The sequence below is a fragment of the Henckelia pumila genome, chromosome 2, assembly GCF_033568475.1.
Source record: "Henckelia pumila isolate YLH828 chromosome 2, ASM3356847v2, whole genome shotgun sequence".
Lineage (NCBI taxonomy): Eukaryota > Viridiplantae > Streptophyta > Magnoliopsida > Lamiales > Gesneriaceae > Henckelia > Henckelia pumila.
Window position 1 is genome coordinate 56,711,251 of NC_133121.1, and position 24,943 is coordinate 56,736,193.

General features: G+C 40.2%; 1 protein-coding gene and 1 non-coding gene across 2 annotated transcripts; one reads left to right on the forward strand and one right to left on the reverse strand.

Annotated features, from left to right (window-relative positions):
• Positions 1-761: 761 nt before the first annotated feature.
• Positions 762-868, reverse strand: LOC140885720 (small nucleolar RNA R71). The gene has a single exon (XR_012151137.1). It is a non-coding gene; the product is annotated as a small nucleolar RNA R71 (small nucleolar RNA).
• A 130-nt stretch (positions 869-998) lies between these two features.
• Positions 999-23,902, forward strand: LOC140877641 (uncharacterized). The gene is made up of 7 exons (XM_073281180.1): positions 999-1,662; positions 1,735-1,931; positions 2,069-2,302; positions 2,427-2,925; positions 3,172-3,264; positions 3,487-4,240; positions 23,476-23,902. Exons 1-7 carry the CDS (start codon positions 999-1,001, stop codon positions 23,900-23,902), a joined length of 2,868 nt encoding a protein of 955 aa, XP_073137281.1.
• The last annotated feature ends 1,041 nt before the right edge of the window (positions 23,903-24,943 follow it).

Below are 24,943 nucleotides of genomic sequence, written 5' to 3' on the forward strand. Positions count from 1 at the left end.
AAATTGAAAAGACAAATTATTTTCGTTAGTCTCTGAGGACGATACTCGTACTTTGTACACTATATTATTACTTGACTCGTGCACTTGAGATTTATTCGAGCTTAATTGATAGATATATTTACGTTGATTTTTTGTGGTAGTATTTGCTCGATCAAGTTTTTGGCGCCGTTGCCGGGGACTAAATAGATTTTAATTTGTTTGATTTGATTTTTCTCTATTACAATTTTAATCATTCTTTTCCATCTGTGGACTGCAAGATTCTCTTGCAGTACATGCAACACTCACCTGAAGGACTATTGCCTTTTGATCCAGAAATCGACAGAACCTTTCACAGAAGAAGAAGGCAACAACAGCAAGAAATGGAAGGAGAACACGAACAAGAACCACCAGTTTACAGATCCATGATGGATCTTGCCTTACCAAATATTGAAGGTGCTCGACCAAGCATTATCCGGCCAACTGTAGCAGCGAATCACTTTGAGATAAAGCCGGCGATTCTTCAAATGGTTCAGAACACGCTTCAATTTGGTGGAAGTGTCATTGATGAACCCTATGTGCATCTCACAAATTTTTTAGAAATTTGTGATACATTCAAGATACAGGGAGTTTCAGATGACGCTATTCGTTTGCGTTTATTCCCTTTTTCACTACGAGACAAGGCGAAAGCATGGCTAACGAATTTACCTGCAGGTTCCATCATAACTTGGGATGATCTAGCTAAAGCTTTCCTCACCAAATACTTCCCACCATCGAAGTCAATGAAGCTGAGAGCGGACATCACAACTTTTTCCCAAGATGAACAGGAAACATTTTATGAAGCATGGGAACGCTACAAGGATCTACTGAGGAGATGTCCACACCACCAATTACCAGACGGTCTTGTGGTACAAACTTTTTACTATGGACTTTCTCATTCAAATCGTACCATGTTAGATGCAGCTGCAGGTGGGAATTTACTGCAAAAGTCGTCGGAGGATGGTTATGAATAAATCGAGGAAATGGCAACCAGTAGCTATCATCCTCAATCTAAAAGGAGTGGGGCCCGGAAATCAACTGGAATTCATCAAGTTGAAGCATTCACATCTGTGGCTGCTCAACTTGAAGTCATGAACAAAAGGATCGAGGAACTGAGTGTAGGACATTCGGCAATGCGAGTGCAAGAAGTATGGTGTGAAAAATGCGGTGCAGAGCATTTCACGAAAGACTGTCAAACATTCTCTCAACCAGAGGGAGTTATGGCAAGCCACATGGGAAATCAGAATCGCCCCAGGAATGACCCATTTTCGAATTCATACAATCCAGGGTGGAGACAACATCCAAATTTTTCATGGTTTGGACAGAATAATAAGCCGTATGGAAATCAGAATTACAGCAGGCATCCTCAAGAGGAAAAATCAATCTTGGAGCAGATGATGCAGAAATTTATATCATCTACTGAAACCCGTATGCAGAATCAAGATGCATCAATCAAAAATCTGGAGAATCAAATAGGTCAATTGGCCAAATCAATTTCCAGCAGAGATCAGGGTACTTTGCCAAGCGACACTGAGAAGAATCCGAAGGAACAGATGAAATCAATTGAATTAAGGAGTGGAAAGACGGTCGAGCCTAAACAAAAAAACGAGAAAGAGCCCGAAACGGGTACATCAAAAAAAACTTCAGGTAAGTCATCTATCTCAACACCCCCACCCACTTCACAATAAAAAATTGTTGTGCCACCACCTTTTCCTGCAGCTCTTAAGAAGGCCAAGCTAGACTCTCAGTTTGGTAAATTTTTAGAAGTGTTCAAGAAATTGAACATCAATATACCCTTCGCTGATGCACTGATGCAAATGCCAAGCTATGCGAAATTCTTGAAGGAAATCCTCTCTAACAAGAGGAAATTGGAGGAGCATGCAATGATAAGTCTGACAGAAAATTGCTCGGCACTGGTGCAGAACAAAATCCCACAAAAGAAAAAGGATCCAGGGAGTTTCTCTATCCCTTGTGTAATTAATGATGTTCAATTTCATAAGGCTTTGTGTGATTTGGGTGCAAGTATAAATTTAATGCCTTACTCTGTTTTCAGGAAACTGAGCTTGGGAGAACCAAAGTCCACCAGAATGTCTTTACAACTGGCGGACAGGTCCATCAAATATCCACGGGGGATTATCGAGGACGTGCTTGTGAAAGTGGACAAATTCATCTTCCCCGTGGACTTCGTGGTGTTAGATATGGAAGAAGATCTGGAAATGCCACTCATCTTGGGAAGACCTTTCCTGGCAACAGGAAAAGCACTTATAGATGTTCAGAAGGGAGAGCTGTTGTTGAGAGTGGGAGAGGAGAAAATTTCTTTTGAAGTTTTTAATGCTTTGAAATTTTTTCAGAATAATGAAGAATGTTTTCAGTTAGATGTAGTAGACTCACTCTTATTTGATTATGTGCAGGATAATTTTCAGGAACCGTTAGAGGCTGCACTTGTATCTGAACAGTTGGGCGACCTCAGTGACGGAGTAGAAGAGATGACCGCATACTTGAATGACAACCAGTCATGGAGAAGAGGTGGAAATCTTAGACTTGAAGACCTTGGTGACCGGAAGGATTTAGTTCTTCAGAAACCAAGCATTGAGGAACCACCTACTGTGGAATTGAAACCATTACCCATTCATCTTAAATACATGTTTTTAGGTGAGAACGATAAGTTACCTGTCATAATATCTTCTTCTTTGACAGGTGAGATGGAGGACAAACTAATGGAGGTGCTTAAGAAACACAAGAGTGTGTTTGCTTGGAAAGTGGCGGATATCAAAGGAATCAATCCATCCATATGCATGCACAAGATTTTAATGGAAGAGAGCATCAACCCATTAGTCCAACCGCAGAGGAGACTAAACCCAAAGATGCAGGAAGTTGTGAAAGTTGAAACGATCAAACTGTTGGACGCAGGTATCATTTATCCTATTTCTGATAGTCCGTAGGTGAGTCCAGTGCAGTGTGTACCAAAGAAAGGGGGGATAACTGTCATCAAGAATGATAATAATGAATTAATACCTATTAGGACAGTTACGGGTTGGCGTGTGTGCATAGATTATATAAAATTAAATGACGCAACCCGTAAGGATCATTTTCCCCTCCCGTTCATTGATCAAATGCTAGAAAGATTGGCTGGGTATGAATTTTACTGTTTTTTAGATGGGTACTCAGGATACAATCAAATAGCGATTGCACCTGAAGACCAGGATAAAACAACTTTTACCTGCCCATATGGTACATTTGCCTACAGACGTATGCCTTTCGGATTATGTAACGCTCCTGCTACTTTTCAGAGATGTATGACTGCTATTTTTCATGATATGGTCGAAAATTTTCTAGAAATTTTCATGGATGATTTTTCTATTTTCGGTCAATCTTTTGATGCATGTCTGCATAACTTAAATTCTGTGTTGATGAGATGCGAGGAGACCAATTTGGTGCTTAATTGGGAGAAGTGTCATTTCATGGTGACAGAAGGTATAGTGTTAGGTCACAGAATTTCTGAGCAGGGGATCGAGGTAGACAAAGCTAAAGTGCACGTTATTCAAAATCTGCCTCCACCTACGACAGTAAAGGGAGTTAGATGTTTCCTCGGACATGCTGGTTTTTATCGGCGGTTTATTAAAGACTTTTCAAAAATTGCCAAACCTCTGTCCTCTTTGCTCATGAAAGATGCCCCTTTTGATTTTGATTCGAATTGTTTGCAGGCCTTTGAGGTGTTGAGAGAAAGACTGGTGACTGCGCCAGTATTGACATCGCCGAACTGGGAGCTTCCATTTGAAGTAATGTGCGATGCTAGTGATTCTGCTGTTGGTGCGGTACTTGGCCAACGAATAGACAAGGTATTCCGAACCATCTACTACGCTAGTAAGACTCTTAATGAAGCTCAGCTCAATTATGCCACAACTGAAAAAGAGTTGCTAGCTGTAGTATTTGCACTAGATAAATTTCATTCGTACCTTGTGCTTTCAAAAATCACAGTCTACACAGATCACTCTGCTATTAAACACCTGTTGGCAAAGAAAGATGCGAAACCTAGACTGATTAGGTGGATCTTGCTTTTGCAAGAATTTGATTTAGAGATCAGGGATAAGAAAGGTGTTGAAAATGTAGTAGCTGACCATCTGTCTAGATTAGAATGCATTACTGATGATGCACAAAATGAAGTAAAGGATATAGATGATTGGTTCCCTGATGAAAAACTTTTCGCCATAGAGAGTTCACCATGGTATGCACATTTTGCTAATTTTCTGGTCACAAGCACACTCCCACATAATCTATCGTTCCATCAGAAGAAAAATTTTTTATCGGATGTCAAGCAATATTTTTGGGAGGAACCATTTTTGTTTAAAATATGTGCTGACTCAATGATTCGGAGATGTGTGGCGGAAGGAGAAATGCAAAGCATCCTCAGTCATTGTCATGATCGTGAGGTAGGTGGCCATACTGGGCCAATCAAAACTGCAGCGAAGGTACTGGAATGTGGGTTCTATTGGCCCGACCTTTTTAAGGATGCGCGCCGGTATGTTTTAGCTTGTGATAGATGTCAGCGGACAGGTAATTGTAGGAGTGGGTGCCCGGTGAGCCAACTTGTGGCTAAGGGCTTTTATGACTCTATGTATAAACAATCTTTTGTTTAATATAATTTACACTTTTATAATGGCGTTTACTTTATCTTTTATCATATTATTATGTTGTGACATACTATAAGATGTTTAGATGAAGACCTTGAATATACTATAGTGTATGTAAGATGTGGTGGCACATGGGGATGGCTATCATGAAACACATCTTATAGTCACTGTATATTCTAAACAGTTCCTAGTCGATTGAGCCGTCCGTTAATAAGGATAAGGATCGCTCGAGATTGAGACTAGCATTTGCAATGCCGAGTACCACGTTTCATTGGTAAGTCCGCGGTTTTTGTTGTACACCATTAGTCCTTACTAGTTGAAACATCATTGAGACTCTATATGCTAGTACTGTACTTTGACTCGTTTACCGACTCTATTGGGGTCATCAAGTGTCGGGATTGGGTACAGTTATGACACATATAAGAGTCGATGCTTTGTTGTCAAGGATTCACCACATACTTGCTAGTGTGGATATCCTATGCAATCTGAGGAGATATTAGTGTGACGAATCTCTGGCCAGAGTACATGATATGTTTTAAGAAATGGTTTCTTAGTAGCACATGCGATGTCACTATTTGATCTTCAAGATGCATTGCATAGTTATCGAATCTCGAACGACTCTCGATTTAGCAATGGTTGTTGATTCGATCGGGATATATGGATGAAGGGACCGTACTGTACGCTAACCAAAATCTATTGGTTCTTGCAGGCACTATCAGTGATACCTAGGGAATCATGGGGCGATGTTGCTAGGCGCTCTTACCATGATTCGATGGGCAAGTCGGAAATTGTTGTTCCGAGTCACAAAGAGTTGTGAGCCCACGGCTAGCTGTATCCCTGAACCATTGAGGGTCACACAAGTAATGGATTTTTAATCCCCGTTAAGATAATTAAATTTAAAGAGTTAAATTTAGTGAATAAAGAAGTGGGACTTCTTATATCAGAGTAGAAGAGTAAGATTTCCTAAAATGACATAGAGATGGACATTTTTGGAAATCACTGAATTTGGATTCAGAAAATTTATCTTGATTTTAAAAGATGCAGAAATGGTTTCTGTGCACATTGGTGAAATTGGTTTATCAATCTGAGTCACGATGAATTTTATATTAATTTCTGAACATGCGAGCTTTGCTTGTCAGGCTTGAACTTATGACTAATGGGCCCTAAGCTGTTAGCAGCCCACATTATAAATAAGTTATTGCAGTACAGAAATTACACAACAGAAGGCATAATTTTCGAAAACACTAGGGTTTTCTCTCTAGTGGCCGCCGCCCCTCTCCTCTCTCTGTCAGAAAATCCAGCCTGTGAATTTTGAATTTGCAGTCTGGTTTAACGGATCAAATTCATTAATTCTCTTCGTAGAAACTTCTGATAGATTTTCTAGTGCAATCTATCAGAGGGATTAAACTTCTGTTCGTGGACCTGATTGAAGAATTGTTCGTCCATCAGTTCCTGGGATATACAACAAGAGCAGAGTTATCTGTTGGTGTCCATAATCTCGTTTCGAGATTCAAGGTAAAAATTTAATTGTTATTTAATTTTTACACGCACAATTTAATCGTAAAGTTTTGATACCCATGATATGGAATCGTTCCATATAAAATTTTAAAACTTCCGCTGCACCGGGTATCAATTCTGATTGATCTGAACACCGTTTTCCAACAGTGGTATCAAAGTCAGGTTGCTCAGATCAAGCGATTAAATTAATCGGTTGTACAAAAAAAATTTTAAGCCTCGGTTTTTGAAACAAAACAAATTTTTAAAATTAAATTTTTGACGGGCAAAACACGGGCAGTGATTGGATCGCTTCCCGGGGCAGCGATCGGATCGCTGCCCAGTGCAGCGCTGGGCGCTGCCCAGGGCAGCGATCGTCGCTGCCCAAGGGGCAGCGACGGGTTGCCCGGCCCGAGCCCCTTTTGGGGCGCGGGCTGCCCGGGATCGTCCCGGGCGGCCCGGAAAAATTAATTTTTTATTTTTAATTAAAATTTTAATATGTTAAAATTCTATTTTTGGTCCGATCAAAAATTGTTTTTGATTGGTCCACGAGGCGTCGGATCGAATTGTTCGAGTCCGAAAATTTTAAAATTGATTTTTGGATAAATTTGAATTTTTGGAAAATTTATAGATTTTATCCGTTAAATCAGATTTTATGAAATTAATTATTTATTGGTACAATTGATGATAAGATATGATCTTATGGAAATATTGAGTAAAATATGATTTTATGTATAAAATTAGATTTTATATGTAAAATATGATTTTATTTGATAAAAAGATAAAATATGATTATGTATGTAAAATAAGATTTTATATATGGAATTTGATTTTATCCTTTTTAATTTAATTGCCATTGCATGTTATCCAATAAATTAATTTTGAATTAAATATTATTGGATAAAGATGATCAATTTCCATGACCAATTTTGTAGGTGTATGTTAGGGAATTTACATTTGTTTTATTGTTGTTGGATTTATTAATGGGCCTGGTTTATGGCCCAATATGAATTGCCATATGTAATAAAAGTGGGCCTGGTTTATGGCCCGTTTCCACCCTTAAAATGTATCCCCTACTTGTCATAGTTATTTATTGTAAATACATTATACATAGTGGGAGATGAAGATTTGAAGATGAAGGTGGGCCCAGCAGACAATAAAGACTGAAGAAATGTAAATTGGAAGCTCAATGTAATAGGATTGCATTGCATACTTGCATATTACCTAGGATTGGACTTAGACTCGTGATTGGCAACCACGGGTCGATTAGTAATGGAATCGATCATCCTAAAATATAATATATGATATTATCGTTGTATGCATGTTTAGACTAAATTGTATGAATCCCGCAAGCATACAAATTTTAAATGATGAGACAAATTTTCAAAATTAAAATCCCTCATTTTAAATATGATTTAAAATTGATATCAAGATAAATAAAGGAAATTTAAATATTGTTTAAATGTTCCTACCTTCCATCAACGATCAATGTATGAGATGCTACCCGCGGATACGGTCCGGCTCATATTATTGGGGGGGCCCGTTTGTCGGAAAGCTGTACATTAGATCGACAAATGTTGTAAGTTGGGTGGAACTCCCATGGGATCGGCTCATATTATTGGGGGATCCACATGGCGACCGTCCATCACAACTTAATATTGATGGGTCATCTTGACATGTCACAATAAACGGCGTCATATTATTGGGCCCTTATTGGACATGAGGTAAAAACATGGAGGTTGCTTTGGAAGCAATTGGGCTCTACCTTTTGAAAATTATGGTTGGCTGATATTATTCGGGACTATAGTTTGTCAATTGGACTCCATGTTCCCACTAAAGAAAATGTATCTCGTTTTCACTAGAGGATAGTGAAATCGTTAAAATAGTGGGAGTGAGATTCATAAAATAAATTTCGCCTATTTTATGTCTTAGTAAATTAATTAAACAATCACTGATTATTGTCTGTTTCTTTTCAGTATTTCATTAAGATGAATTCGCGTAATCCACTATTCTCTATTCTCGAACAAAATAAACTGACTGGCGCAAACTATACGGAATGGTTCCATAAGTTGAAGATTGTCTTGACCTCGGAGAAGATGCTCTACGTGTTAGAAAAATCTCCTCCGAAGGAAGCACCAGCTGATATAAGTCCGGAAGAGTTGGCAAAACTTGATAAATGGTGGGACCATGATATCAAGGCCAAATGCTATATGCAAGCTTCGATGTCTGATGAACTCCAGAGGCGATTTGAGGATACCGTGAATGATGCTGACATTCACGTACAACTCAAGGAACTTTTTGGGGCTCAATCGAGAGCTGAAAGGTTCGCTACTGTAAAAGAGTTAATGACATGTCGCATGCGTGAAGGGACTTCGGTCCGTGATCATGGGGTACGCGTGATTTGGCTCATTCAGAAGTTGGTAACGCTTGATTTGGTATTGGAGCATGAACTCAATGTGGACTTATTACTTCTCTCTCTTCCTTCATCGTTTGACGGTTTTGTGGTGAATTTCAATATGAACAAGATAGAGGCCTCCTTTGAAGAGATGGTCAATATGCTTGTAACTTATGAAGCCACTTTAAAGAAGGATAAACCGGTTTTCTTGGTGGGCTCCTCTTCTTCTGCTAAGAAGGGGCCAAGTACAAAGGGTAAGAAACGTTCTATCCCATCCAAGAAAACCGGACCCGAGAAGAAGAACAAGACAAAGGCTTCAAACATGGAAAAGTCCAAGGATGTTTGCCATCACTGCAAGAAACCCGATCATTGGAAACGTAACTGCAAGGAATATCTAGAGCAGTTGCGAACTGCGAAGGGTATATTTTATATTGAAATAAATGTTTCACTTAATACTACTTCTTGGGTATTGGATACCGGATGTGGATCTCACATTTGCAATGATTTGCAAGTGATGACAAAAAGTCGCAAGCTTAGAATGGGTGAGACCCAGCTGAGGCTCGGAAATGGTTCCAGAGTTGAAGCCAAAGCTGTGGGAGACGTTTATTTAATATTGCAGAACGATTTTAAGTTACTTTTGAGAGATGTTTTATTTGTTCCAGACTTGATTAAAAACATTATTTCTGTTTCTATGCTTGATAGAGATGGTTTTTCTTGCAATTTTGTGAATGAGATTTGCAATATTTACAAGAATGAATGTTTGATTGGAAATGGACAACTTGAAAACGATCTATATAACTTAAAATTAAAAGACGTTCCAATAAATTATGTTGATAAACTGGTAACAACGAACAAAAGGAAAATCGATAGTCAAAACCCGGCAAACCTTTGGCATGCTAGGCTAGGTCATATTTCCTCAAGGAGGATGAACAAGCTAGTGGGAGAGGGCATGTTTGATATGTCTGATATTAACTCTCTACCTACTTGTAAATCCTGCCTGAAAGGAAAAATGACTAAATCTCCATTCAAGGGGAAACCTGAGCGTAGTCAAAATCTGTTGGATTTGATCCATACAGATGTTTGTGGTCCATTTAGAATTGGTACTCAATTTGGCCACACCTACTTCATTACCTTTACTGATGATTATTCAAGGTATGGGTATTTATATTTAATGAAATATAAGTCTGAAGCATTTGAAAAGTTCAAAGAATTCAAGGCTAAAGTAGAAAATAAGCTAGGTAAAAGTATTAAAGCACTTCGATCGGATCGAGGTGGAGAATACTTGAGTACCGAGTTTTTGAGCTATCTAAAAGAGAATGGGATTCTCTCTCAGTGGACTCCTCCTATGACACCTCAGCTGAATGGTGTATCGGAGCGTCGTAATCGAACTTTTTTGGACATGGTTCGATCCATGATGAGCTTCACTGAGCTTTCACCTTTGTTTTGGGGCTACGCACTTGAAACGGTGGTGTTGTTGTTGAACAACGTCCACACCAAAGCAGTGGATAAAACACCATACGAGTTATGGAATGGCAAAACTCCTAAGTATTCGTACTTGAGGATTTGGGGATGTCCAGCTTACGTGGAGTAGACAGTGGGAGATAAGTTGGATAGTCGATCCACCTTATGTTATTTTGTAGGGTATCCGAAGAATTCAATCGGATATTATTTCTATCATCCTACTGAAACAAAAGTGTTTGTTTCAAGGAATGCCACCTTCTTGGAGAAGGAGTTCTTATTGGATAAGAAAGGCGAGATGATGGAACTCGAAGAAATTCGAGAAGAACCCGAAATACAAAATAATGATCCCATACCTCAAGAATCTTCAGAGGACACGCCTATACCTAGAAGATCCGAGAGGACTTCTAGACCTCCTATTCGATATGGTCTTCTTCTTGAAAGGGATCAAGATGAACCCGACGTTGGATGTGATCCAAGAAACTTCAAGGAAGCAATTTCTGATGCGGATTCAAATTTATGGCTTGAAGCTATGCAGTCGGAAATAGATTCGATGCATACAAACCAAGTTTGGTCTTTAGTAGATCCTCCCGATGGAATTGTTCCAATAGGGTGTAAATGGATCTACAAGAGAAAGCTTGGGCCTGATGGTAAGGTATTGACCTACAAGGCACGATTGGTGGCGAAAGGTTATACTCAAAGACAAGGAGTTGACTATGATGAAACCTTTTCACCAGTTGCAATGTTCAAGTCCATAAGAATCCTTATTGCCATAGCTGCTTGGTATGACTATGATGTAAGAGTGGGTGCCCAGTGAGCCAACTGTGTGGCTATGGGCTTTGTTGACTCTTTGTATAAACAATCTTTTGTTTAATATTATTTACACTTTTATGGCAATGACTTTATATTACTTCATATTGTTATATTGTGATATACTATTGTTGTTTTGATAAAGACCTTGAATATACTATAGTGTATGTAAGATGTGGTAGAACATGGAGATGTCTATCATGAAATACATCTTATAGTCACTGTATATTCTAAAACCGTTCCTAGTCGATTGAGCCGTCCGATAATAAGGATAAGGATCGCTCGAGTTTGAGACTAGCATTTGCGATGCGGAGTACCACGTTTCATTGGTAGGGAACATGGAGATGTTCGAAGCATGCAAATGGATATTCATAGGATGAATAGTCGAACTACCCTATCCGGACTTTCCAAGTGGTTATCACTTATCGAGTGGATAAAGTCCGCGGTTTTGGTTGTACACCATTAGTCCTTACGACTTGAAACATCATGGAGACTCTATATGCTAGCACTGTGCTTTGACTCGTTTACCGACTCTGAGGGGGTCATCAGGTGTCGAGATTGGGTACAGTTACGACACATATAGGAGTCAATGCATTGTTGTCAAGGATTCACCACATACTTGCGAGTGTGGATATCCTATGCGATCTGAGGAGATATTAGTGTGACAAATCTCTGGCCAGAGTACTTGATGTGATTTAAGAAATGGTTTCTTAGTAGCACATGCGATGTCACTAATTTGATCTTCAAGATGTATTGCATAGTTATCGAATCTTGAGCGACTCTCGATATACCAATGGTTGATGATTCGATCGGGATATATGGATGAAGGGACCGTACTGTACGTTAACCAAAATCTACTGGTTCTTGTAGGCACTATCAGTGATACCTAGGGAATCATGGGGCGATGTTGCTAGGCGCTTTACCATGATTCGTTGGGCAAGTCGGAAAGTGTTGTTCCGAGTCACAAGGAGTTGTGAGCCCACGGCTAGCTGTATCCCTGAACCATTGAGGGTCACACAGTGTAATGGAGTTTTAATCCCGTTGAGATAGTTAAATTTAAAGAGTTAAATTTAATGAACTAAGGAGTTGGACTTCTTAAATAAGAGTAAGGGAGTAGGATTTCCTAAAATGACATAGGGATGGACATTTTTGGAAACCACTGAATTCGGATTCAGGAAAATTTATTTTGACTTTAAAATGTGCAGAAATGGTTTCTGTGCACATTGGTGAAATCAGTTCATCAATCGGAGTCACGATGAATTTTATATTAATTTCTGAACGAGCGGGCTTTGCTTGTCGGGCCCCAGCTTATGACTAATGGGCCCTAAGGTGTTAGTGGCCTGCATTATAAATAAGTTATTTCAGTACAGAAATTACACACAACAGGTCATAATTTTTGAGACAGAGCAAAAATCGAACCCTAGTCTCTCTCTCAACAAATCGGCCGAACCCTCCCCCTCTGCCCGAGAAAATTCCGGTCTGTGATTTTGAATCGCAGTAAGGAATAACGAATCAAATTCGTATTCTCTTCGCAGAAAACTTCTGATAGATTTTCTAGTGCAATCTATCAGGGATTAAACATCTGTTCGTGGACCTGATTGAAGGCGTTCATCGGTTCCAGGGAGAGACAACAAGAGCAGAATTGTTCTGTTGGTGTCCATTAATCTCGTTGCGAGATTTGAGGTAAAATTTATTTAATTGTTATTTAAATTTTACACACACACGTAATTCAATCGATGAACGGTTGATACCCATACCATGGAAACGTTCCATGAAAAAATTTTTAAACTTCCGCTGCACCGGGTATCAATCGTAATTGGTCTGGGAACTCGCCAGTTTTCCAACAGTGGTATCAGAGCCAGGTTGCTCAGATCAATCGATTGAATTAATCAATTGTACAAAATTTTTGAGTCTCGGTTTTTGAAACAAAATAAATATTTTTAATAAAAAAAAAAAAATTTTTTTTCCGGGGGCGAAACCCGGGCAGCGATTGGATCGCTGCCCGGAAGGGGCAGCGATGGTCGCTGCCCCCAGGGGCGGCGCACGGCGCCGCCCAAAGGGGGCGCACGGCGCCGCCCAGGGCTGCGCACGTCGCCGCCCAGGGCAGCGCACGTCGCCGCCCAGGGCAGCGCACGTCGCCGCCCAGGGCAGCGCTCGCGGCGCCGCCCAGGGCGGCGCACAGCGCCGCCCAGGGGCGGCGCTCGGCGCCGCCAGGGCAGCAAGCGTTGCTGCCCTAAGGGGCAGCCGGGCTGCCCCGGCCCGCGCCCGGGTGCGGGCCAACCCGGGAGTGTCCCGGGTGGCCCGCGGGAAAAATTAATATTTTATTAAAAATTAATTTTAATATGTTAAAATTTTATTTTTGGTCCGGTCAAAAATTGTTTTTGATTGGTTCACGAGATTTCGGATCGAATTGTTCGAGTCCGTAAATTTTAAAATTGATTTTGGATAAATTTGAATTTTGGAAAATTTTAATATTTTATCCGTAAATTGAATTTTGAAATCAATTATTTTGGTACAATTGATGATAAGATATGATCTTATGATATATTGAGTAAAATATGATTTTATTTGTAAAATTGGATTTTATAGATAAAATATGATTTTATTTGATATGGAGATAAAATATGATTTTATATGTGAAATGAGATTTTATATATAAAATATGATTTTATCTTGTTTAAATTTGAATTGCCACAGCATGTTATCCAATAAATTAATTTTGAATTAAATGTTATTGGATAAGGATGATCGATTGCCATGACCAATTTTGTAGGTGTATGTTAGGAATTTACATTTTGTCTTTATTGTTGTTGGTTTTATTAATGGACCTGGTTTATGGCCCGATATGAATGTCATATGTAATAAAAGTGGGCTTGGTTTATAGCCCGTTCCCACCCCCTAAAAATGTATCCCCTACTTGTCATTGTTATTTATTGTAAATACATTAGATTTAGTGGGAGATCAAGATTTGAAGATGGTGGGCCCAGCAGACAATGAAGACTGAAGAAATGTAAATTGGAAGCATATGTAATAGGATTGCATTTGCATACTGCATATTACCTAGGATTGGACTAAGACCCGTGATTGGCAACCACGGGTCAATTAGAAATGGAATCGATCATCCTATATAATATGTGATATTATGATTGTATGCATGTTTAGACATAAATTGCGTGAATCCGGCAATGCATGCAATAAATTAAATATGATGAGACAAATATTTTTATAATTAAAAATCCCTCATTTTAAATATGATTTAAAATTTATATCAAGATAAATAAAGGAAATTTAAATTTGTTTAAATGTTCCCACCTTCCATCAACGGTCAATGTATGTGATGCTACCCGCGGATACGGTCCGGCTCATATTATTGGGGGGGCCCGTCCGTCGGAAAGCTGTACATTGGATCGACAAATGTTGTAAGTTGGGTGGAACTCCCATGGGATCGGCTCATATTATTGGGGATCCACATGGCGACCGTCCATCACAACTTAATATTGATGGGTCATCTTGACATGTCACTTTAAACGGCGTCATATTATTGGGCCCTTATTGGACATGAGGTAAATACATGGGGGTTGCTTAGGAAGCAATTGGGCTCTACCTTTTGAGAATTATGGTTGGCTGATATTATTCGGGACCATAAGTTTGTCAATTGGACTCCATGTTCTCACTAAGGAAAAAGTTTCCCGTTTTCACTAGAGGGTGGTGAAATCGTTAAAATAGTGGGAGTGAGATTCATAAAATAAAATTCGCCAATTTTATGTCTTAGTAAATTATTCAAACAATCATCGATAATTGTCTGTTTTATCTCAGTAATCCACATGTTTCTGTTCTCCAACAAAACAAACTTATTGACGCAAACAATACAGAATGATTCCATAAGTTAAGATTGTCCTAAGTTCGGAAAAAGATTTTCTAAGTGTTAGAAAAGGCTTCTCCGAAAACAGCCCCGGCTGATGTAACTGCCGAAAGGTTGGCCGAATTAGAGAAATGGTTGGACCATGATCTCAAGGCCAAATGTTACATGCAAAATTGGACAAGTCTAAACAAGTTTGCCATCACTGCAAGAAACCCGGTAATTGGAAACGTAACTGCAAGGAATACCCCAAGCAGTTGCGAACTGCAAAGGGTATGTTTTACATTGAAATAAATGTTTTTCTTAATACTACTTCTTGGGTATTGGATACCAGATGTAGATCTCATATTTGCAATGAGTTGCAAATGATAACAAGAAGTAATAGGATAAGGATGGGTGAGACCCAGTCAAGGCTCGGGAATGGTTCCAGAGTTAAATCCATAGCTATGGGAAATATTTATTTTTGCAGAACGGTTTTAAGTTACTTTTGATAGATGTTTTATTTGTTCCAGATTTAATTAAAACATTATTTCTGTTTCTATGCTAGATAGAGATGGTTATTCTTGCAATTTTGTGAATGAGATTTGCAATATTTACAAGAATGAATGTTTAATTGGAAATGGACAATTTGAAAACGATCTATACAACTTAAAACTAAAAGACGTTCCAATGAATTATGTTGATAAACCGGCTACAACAAACAAAAGGAAAAACGATAGTCAAAACCCGGCAAACCTATGGCACGCTAGGCTAGGTCATATTTTCTCAAGAAGGATGAACAAGCTAGTGGGAGAGGGCATGTTTGATATGTCGGATATTAACTCTCTACCTACTTGTGAATCTTGTCTAAAAGGAAAAATGACTAAATCTCCTTTTAAGGGGAAACCTGAGCGTAGTCAGAATCTGTTGGATTTGATCCATACAGATGTTTGTGGTCCATTTAGAGTAGGGACTCAACATGGCCACACCTACTTCATTACCTTTACTGATGATTGTTCAAGGTATGGGTATTTATATTTAATGAAATATAAGTCTGAAGCATTTGAAAAGTTCAAAGAATTCAGGGCTGAAGTAGAAAACAAGCTAGGTAAAAGTATTAAAGCACTTCGATCGGATCGAGGTGGAGAATACTTGAGTACCGAGTTTTTGGACTATCTGAAAGAGAATGGGATTCTCTCTCAGTGGACTCCTCCTATGACACCACAGCTTAATGGTGTATCGGAGCGTCGTAATCGAACTTTGTTGGACATGGTTCGATCTATGATGAGCTTCACTGAGCTTCCACCTTCGTTTTGGGGCTATGCGCTTGAAACGGCGGTATTGTTGTTGAACAACGTCCACACTAAAGCAGTGGACAAAACACCATACGAGTTATGGAATGGCAAAGCTCCTAAGTATTCGTACTTGAGGATTTGGGGATGTCCTGCTTACGTGAAGCGGACAGTGGGAGATAAGTTGGATAGTCGATCCAGCTTGTGTTATTTTGTAGGGTATCCGAAGAATTCAATCGGATATTATTTCTATTATCCTGCTGAAACAAAGGTGTTTGTTTCTAGGAATGCCACCTTCTTGGAGAAGGAATTCTTATTGGATAAGAAAGGCGAGATGATGGAACTCGAAGAAGTTCGAGAAGAACCCGAAATACAAAATAACGATCCCACACCTCAGGAACCATTGCTGGACACGCCTGCACCTAGAAGATCCGAGAGGACTTCTAGACCTCCAGTTCGATATGGTCTTCTTCTTGAAGAGGGTCAAGATGAACCCGACATTGGATGTGATCCAAGAAGCTTCAAGGAAGCAATTTCTGATGCGGATTCAAATTTATGGCTTGAAGCTATGCAGTCAAAATTGGATTCGATGCATACAAACCAAGTTTGGTCTTTAGTAGATCCTCCCGATGGAATTGTTCCGATAGGGTGTAAATGGATCTACAAAAGAAAGCTTGGGCCTGATGGTAAGGTATTGACCTACAAGGCGCGATTGGTGGCTAAAGGTTATACTCAAAGGCAAGGAGTTGACTATGACGAAACCTTTTCACCAGTTGCAATGTTCAAGTCCATAAGAATCCTTATTGCCATAGCTGCATGGTATGACTATGAGATATGGCAAATGGATGTGAAGACTGCTTTTCTTAATGGAGACATTAAGGAAGAAATCTATATGAAGCAGCCTGAGGGGTACACATCCATGGGAAGCGAGCATAAGGTATGCAAGCTTCAGAGATCAATTTATGGTCTAAAACAAGCATCAAGAAGTTGGAACCAGAAATTTGATGAAACAATTAAAGACTTTGGTTTCATCAAGAACCCGGAGGAACCTTGCGTGTACAAGAAAGTAGTTAATGATGCGGTGACATTCTTAGTACTTTATGTTGATGACATCCTACTCATTGGGAATGATGTAGGGATGTTGCAGTCAACAAAGATATGGTTATCAGGTAGATTTTCGATGAAGGATTTGGGTGAGGCATCCTACATTCTTGGGATACAGATCTATAGGGATAGATCTAAGAGAATGATAGGACTCACTCAATCAACCTACATCGATACCATATTGAAACGGTTTTCAATGGATGGGTCCAAGAGAGGACATCTACCCATGTGTCATGGAGTTTCTCTATCCAAGTCTATGTGTCCCAAGACTGATGCAGAGATAGAGAATATGACACATGTACCATATGCGTCAGCTATAGGTAGTATCATGTATGGGATGATATCTACCAGACCGGATGTAGCATTTGCTCTGAGTGTCACGAGCAGATATCAGTCTAATCCTGGTCAGATGCATTGGAAAGCCGTGAAGGACATTCTTAAGTACTTGCGAAGGACTAAGAATATGTTCATGGTTTATGGAGGACGAGAACTCAAACTGGAAGGCTATACCGACTCTAGCTTCCAAAGTGATGTGGATGACTCGAAGTCAACCTCTGGATTTGTGTTCATGCTCAATGGCGGTGCTGTCTCTTGGAAGAGTTCCAAGCAGGACACCACAGCGGATTCCACCACTGAGGCTGAATACATTGCAGCATCAGCTGCTGCTAAAGAGGCCGTTTGGATGAGGAATTTTGTCCAAGAGTTGGGCGTCATTCCTGAATTTGTTGGTCCAGTCCCGGTGTACTGCGACAACACGGGTGCCGTTGCTCAAGCAAAGGAACCAAGGTCTCATCAAAGATCCAAACACGTACTGAGGAAATACCACATAATCCGGGAGATTGTGGAAAGAGGAGACATCAGTGTCGAACGAGTGGCCTCTGCAGACAATATCGCTGATCCACTTACTAAGCCTTTGCCAGGACCATTGTTTGACAAACATCGCGAAGCAATGGGTCTACGTAGTATGACTAGTTGGCTATAGGGCAAGTGGGAGATTGTAAGAGTGGGTGCCCAGTGAGCCAACTGTGTGGCTATGGGCTTTGTTGACTCTTTGTATAAACAATCTTTTGTTTAATATTATTTACACTTTTATGGCAATGACTTTATATTACTTCATATTGTTATATTGTGATATACTATTGTTGTTTTGATAAAGACCTTGAATATACTATAGTGTATGTAAGATGTGGTAGAACATGGAGATGTCTATCATGAAATACATCTTATAGTCACTGTATATTCTAAAACCGTTCCTAGTCGATTGAGCCGTCCGATAATAAGGATAAGGATCGCTCGAGTTTGAGACTAGCATTTGCGATGCGGAGTACCACGTTTCATTGGTAGGGAACATGGAGATGTTCGAAGCATGCAAATGGATATTCATAGGATGAATAGTCGAACTACCCTATCCGGACTTTCCAAGTGGTTATCACTTATCGAGTGGATAAAGTCCGCGGTTTTTGGTTGTACACCATTAGTCCTTACGACTTGAAACATCATGGAGACTCTATATGCTAGCACTGTGCTTTGACTCGTTTACCGACTCTGAGGGGGTCATCAGGTGTCGAGATTGGGTACAGTTACGACACATATAGGAGTCAATGCATTGTTGTCAAGGATTCACCACATACTTGCGAGTGTGGATATCCTATGCGATCTGAGGAGATATTAGTGTGACAAATCTCTGGCCAGAGTACTTGATGTGATTTAAGAAATGGTTTCTTAGTAGCACATGCGATGTCACTAATTTGATCTTCAAGATGTATTGCATAGTTATCGAATCTTGAGCGACTCTCGATATACCAATGGTTGTTGATTCGATCGGGATATATGGATGAAGGGACCGTACTGTACGTTAACCAAAATCTACTGGTTCTTGTAGGCACTATCAGTGATACCTAGGGAATCATGGGGCGATGTTGCTAGGCGCTTTACCATGATTCGTTGGGCAAGTCGGAAAGTGTTGTTCCGAGTCACAAGGAGTTGTGAGCCCACGGCTAGCTGTATCCCTGAACCATTGAGGGTCACACAGTGTAATGGAGTTTTAATCCCCGTTGAGATAGTTAAATTTAAAGAGTTAAATTTAATGAACTAAGGAGTTGGACTTCTTAAATAAGAGTAAGGGAGTAGGATTTCCTAAAATGACATAGGGATGGACATTTTTGGAAACCACTGAATTCGGATTCAGGAAAATTTATTTTGACTTTAAAATGTGCAGAAATGGTTTCTGTGCACATTGGTGAAATCAGTTCATCAATCGGAGTCACGATGAATTTTATATTAATTTCTGAACGAGCGGGCTTTGCTTGTCGGGCCCCAGCTTATGACTAATGGGCCCTAAGGTGTTAGTGGCCTGCATTATAAATAAGTTATTTCAGTACAGAAATTACACACAACAGGTCATAATTTTTGAGACAGAGCAAAAATCGAACCCTAGTCTCTCTCTCAACAAATCGGCCGAACCCTCCCCCTCTGCCCGAGAAAATTCCGGTCTGTGATTTTGAATCGCAGTAAGGAATAACGAATCAAATTCGTGTATTCTCTTCGCAGAAAACTTCTGATAGATTTTCTAGTGCAATCTATCAGAGGGATTAAACCTCTGTTCGTGGACCTGATTGAAGGCGTTCATCGGTTCCAGGGAGAGACAACAAGAGCAGAATTGTTCTGTTGGTGTCCATTAATCTCGTTGCGAGATTTGAGGTAAAATTTATTTAATTGTTATTTAAATTTTACACACACACGTAATTCAATCGATGAACGGTTGATACCCATACCATGGAAACGTTCCATGAAAAAATTTTTAAACTTCCGCTGCACCGGGTATCAATCGTAATTGGTCTGGGAACTCGCCAGTTTTCCAACATATGAGATATGGCAAATGGATGTGAAGACTGCATTTCTTAATGGAAACATTAAGGAAGAGATCTATATGACGCAGCCTGAGGGATACACATCCATGGGAAGCGAGCATAAGGTATGCAAGCTTCAGAGATCAATCTATGGTCTCAAACAAGCATCAAGAAGTTGGAACCAGAAATTTGATGAAACAATAAAGGATTTTGGTTTTATCAAGAACCCGAAGGAACCGTGCGTGTACAAGAAAGTAGTTAAGGATGCTGTGATATTCTTAGTACTTTATGTTGATGACATCCTACTCATTGGGAATGACGTAGGGATGTTGCAGTCAACAAAGATATGGTTATCAGGTAGATTCTCAATGAAGGATTTGGGTGAGGCATCCTATATTCTAGGGATACAGATCTATAGAGATAGATCTAAAAGAATGATAGGACTCACTCAATCAACTTACATCGAAACCATATTGAAAAGGTTTTCAATGGATGGGTCCAAGAGAGGACATCTATCTATGTGTCATGGAGTTTCTCTATCCAAGTCCATGTGTCCCAAGACTGATGAAGAGATAGAGAAAATGACACCTGTACCATATGCGTCAGCCATAGGTAGTATCATGTATGGGATGATATCTACCAGACCGGATGTAGCATTTGCTCTGAGTGTCACGAGCAGATATCAAGCCAATCCCGGTCAAATGCATTGGAAAGCCGTGAAGGACATTCTTAAGTACTTGCGAAGGACTAAGAATATGTTCATGGTTTATGGAGGAAGAGAACTGAAATTGGAAGGCTATACCGACTCTAGCTTCCAAAGTGACGTGGATGACTCGAAGTCAACCTCTGGATTTGTGTTCATGCTCAATGGCGGTGCTGTCTCTTGGAAGAGTTCCAAGCAGGACACCACAGCGGATTCCACCACTGAGGCAGAATACATTGCGGCATCAGCTGCTGCTAAAGAGGCCGTTTGGATGAGGAATTTCGTCCAAGAGTTGGCCATCATTCCTAAAGCTGTTGGTCCAGTCCCGGTGTACTGTGACAACACGGGTGCCGTTTCTCAGGCAAGGGAACCAAGGTCTCATCAAAGATCCAAACACGTACTGAGGAAATACCACATCATCCGGGAGATCGTGGAAAGAGGAGACATCACTATCGAGAGAGTGGCCTCTGCAGACAATATCGCTGATCCACTTACTAAGCCCTTGCCAGGACCATTATTTGACAAACATCGCGAAGCAATGGGACTGCGTAGTATGACTAGTTGGCTTTAGGGCAAGTGGGAGATTGTAGGAGTGGGTGCCCGGTGAGCCAACTTGTGGCTAAGGGCTTTTTTGACTCTATGTATAAACAATCTTTTGTTTAATATAATTTAAACTTTTATAATGGCGTTTACTTTATCTTTTATCATATTATTATGTTGTGACATACTATAAGATGTTTAGATTAAGACCTTGAATATACTATAGTGTATGTAAGATGTGGTGGCACATGGGGCTGGCTATCATGAAACACATCTTATAGTCACTGTATATTCTAAACAGTTCCTAGTCGATTGAGCCGTCCGTTACTAAGGATAAGGATCGCTCGAGATTGAGACTAGCATTTGCGATGCCGAGTACCACGTTTCATTGGTATGGAACATAGAGATGTTCAAAGCATGCAAATGGGTATTCATATGATGAATGATCGAACTACCCTATCCGGACTTTCCAAGTGGTTATCACTTATCAAGTGGATAAAGTCCGCGGTTTTGGTTGTACACCATTAGTCCTTACTACTTGAAACATCATTGAGACTCTATATGCTAGTACTGTACTTTGACTCATTTACCGACTCTATTGGGGTCATCAGGTGTCGGGATTGGGTACAGTTACGACACATATAGGAGTCGATGCTTTGTTGTCAAGGATTCACCACATACTTGCTAGTGTGGATATCCTATGCAATCTGAGGAGATATTAGTGTGACGAATCTCTGGCCAGTGTACATGATGTGTTTTAAGAAATGGTTTCTTAGTAGCACATGCGATGTCACTATTTGATCTTCAAGATGCATTGCATTGTTATCAAATCTCGAACGACTCTCGATTTACCAATGGTTGTTGATTCGATCGGGATATATGGATGAAGGGACCGTACTATACGCTAACCAAAATCTATTGGTTCTTGCAGGCACTATCAGTGATACCTAGGGAATCATGGGGCGATGTTGCTAGGCGCTCTTACCATGATTCGATGGGCAAGTCGAAAATTATTGTTCCGAGTCACAAGGAGTTGTGAGCCCACGGCTAGCTGTATCCCTGAACCATTGAGGGTCACACAAGTAATGGATTTTTAATCTCCGTTGAGATAATTAAATTTAAAGAGTTAAATTTAGTGATTAAAGAAGTGGGACTTCTTATATCAGAGTAGAAGAGTAAGATTTCCTAAAATGACATAGGGATAGACATTTTTGGAAATCACTGAATTCGGATTCAGAAAATTTATCTTGATTTTAAAAGATGCAGAAATGGTTTCTGTGCACATTGGTGAAATTGGTTTATCAATCTGAGTCACGATGAATTTTATATTAATTTCTGAACATGCGGGCTTTGCTTGTCAGGCTTGAACTTATGACTAATGGGCCCTAAGCTGTTAGCAGCCCACATTATAAATAAGTTATTGCAGTACAAAAATTACACAACAGAAGGCATAATTTTCGAAAACACTAGGGTTTTCTCTCTAGTGGCCGCCGCCCCTCTCCTCTCTCTGTCAGAAAATCCAGCCTGTGAATTTTGAATTTGCAGTCTGGTTTAACGGATCAAATTCGTTAATTCTATTCGTAGAAACTTCTGATAGATTTTCTAGTGCAATCTATCAGAGGGATTAAACTTCTGTTCGTGGACCTGATTGAAGAATTGTTCGTCCATCAGTTCCTGGGATATACAACAAGAGCAGAGTTATCTGTTGGTGTCCATAATCTCGTTTCAAGATTCAAGGTAAAAATTTAATTGTTATTTAATTTTTACACGCACAATTTAATCGTAAAGTTTTGATACCCATGATATGGAATCGTTCCATATAAAATTTTAAAACTTCCGCTGCACCGGGTATCAATTCTGATTGATCTGAATACCGTTTTCCAACAGTAATATCTCTAACCGAAATGAAATGCCTATGAATAATATCATTGAGTGTGAGATATTCGATGTTTGGGGAATCGACTTTATGGGACCATTTCCACCTTCTTTGACGAAAAAATACATTTTGGTCGCAGTCGATTATGTTACAAAATGGGTAGAGGCTGAAGCTTTTGCAACAAATGATGCACAGGTTGTACTAAAAGTTTTGAAGAAAAATATTTTTAATCAGTTTGGTACACCCCGTGCAATCATTAGTGATGGTGGCACCCACTTTTGCAATAAACTTTTTGACAAACTTTTAAAAAAATATGGTGTCAAGCATAAGGTATCTACCCCATATCATGCCCAGACCAGTGGCCAAGTGGAAGTGTCCAATCGAGAGATCAAACAGATCCTGGAGAAAAGTGTGAGTACTAATCGGAAGGATTGGGCACTTCGACTTGATGATGCCTTATGGGCCTATAGGACGGCATTTAAAACCCCTATCGGCACTTCCCCTTATAGATTATTATTTGGAAAGGCATGCCATTTACCTGTTGAATTAGAGCATAGAGCATTTTGGGCTATTAAGACTCTAAACTATGAATTTGCTGCTGCAGGTGAAAAAAGATTGTTGGAGCTCAATCAACTGGAAGAATTCCGCGACAATGCATATGACATGGCGGTTTCGTACAAGGAACGGACAAAGAGAATACATGATAGGCGTATTCGTCAGTGGGAATTCAAGGAAGGAGAGGCTGTGTTGCTGTTCAACTCCCGGTTAAGACTATTTCCCGGGAAACTGAAGTCTAGATGGTATGGGCCCTATAAGATCACCAGGGTGTATCCATCAAGGGCCATAGAGATCAAAGATGCCCGCAACGAGTCGTTCATGGTCATTCTCAAAGGTTAAAACACTATGTGGGGGGTGATGTGGATTCCACGCCAGTCATCACCACATTGACTGACCAAGACTAGTTTGGGGAGGGTGAAAAGTCAAGCTCTCGACTTTAAATTGAGAACTACATTCTACTTTCCCTTTTATTTATTCGCGTTTTTTTCATTTTAGTTCAAGTGTAGAATTTTTAGTTAATTTCCTGTCTTTCTCGAGTTGAGTTCTCTGTTAAAAAATTTTTTTTGAAAAAAAAGGGGGTGCGCTCGCGCGGCAGTTTTCTGCCGCCCGCGCACCCAACTCTCTGTTAAAAATTTTTTGGAAAAAAAGGGGGTGCGCTCGCGCGGCAGTTTTCTGCCGCCCGCGCACCCAACCCTTTGTCATAATTTTTTTAAAAAAAGGGGTGTGCGCCCGCGCGGCACTTTTCTACCGCGCGGGCGCCTCGCGCAAAATCAGAAATTTAAAACACCCGATTCTTTTTTTCCCTTCTTTATTTTCTCTCTTTCCTTTCTCTCTAACCCTAATTCCCTCACAGACGCCATCTCCCTCACTCTCAATTTCTTCTTCTTTTCTCAATTTCGCAGGTAATTCACTCGAGTTCTCACATCTCTCGACATGGCGCCAAAGAAACAGAAGATTGCCACCTCTAGGGCCAACCCATCCCACTTAATAGATGGGAAATTTATTTCTGAAGAAGCAAAGGCATGTTATGAGGAAGCCAAGGCCGCTAGGAATCCCATTCCGGAGCGAGGAATTAATCTTTCTGAAAACCGCACCGCCTCCCTTGGCATCGTAGCTCGAGGATGGGCCGAGTTTTGCCGCCAACCTGTCGCGGCATTAGTCCCCTTGGTTCGTGAATTTTACGCCAACGCCGCCGAGCGTACCGATAGCACTACCTTCGTGCGGGGTAAGATGGTTTCTTTTACCCCCGCTGCTATTAATGCGTTATTGCAAACTCCGGAAGTAGATGATAGCCAATTTCAGGCTTTTAAGGCCAATCCGGATTATAATGAAATTTCGAATGAGTTGTGCTATGAAGCTAATGTGTGGAAGGATTCGGTG

What these genes read in the sequence shown, in the direction of transcription:
- LOC140877641 (XM_073281180.1), top strand. Translation starts at nt 999, where the DNA reads ATGGCAACCAGTAGCTATCATCCTCAATCTAAAAGGAGTGGGGCCCGG. An exon ending in CAGAAAATTGCTCGGCACTG is followed by an intron (nt 1,932 to 2,068) that starts GTGCAGAACAAA and finishes CTCTGTTTTCAG; the next exon opens with GAAACTGAGCTTGGGAGAAC. An exon ending in TGGTACATTTGCCTACAGAC is followed by an intron (nt 3,265 to 3,486) that starts GTATGCCTTTCG and finishes TCATGGTGACAG; the next exon opens with AAGGTATAGTGTTAGGTCAC.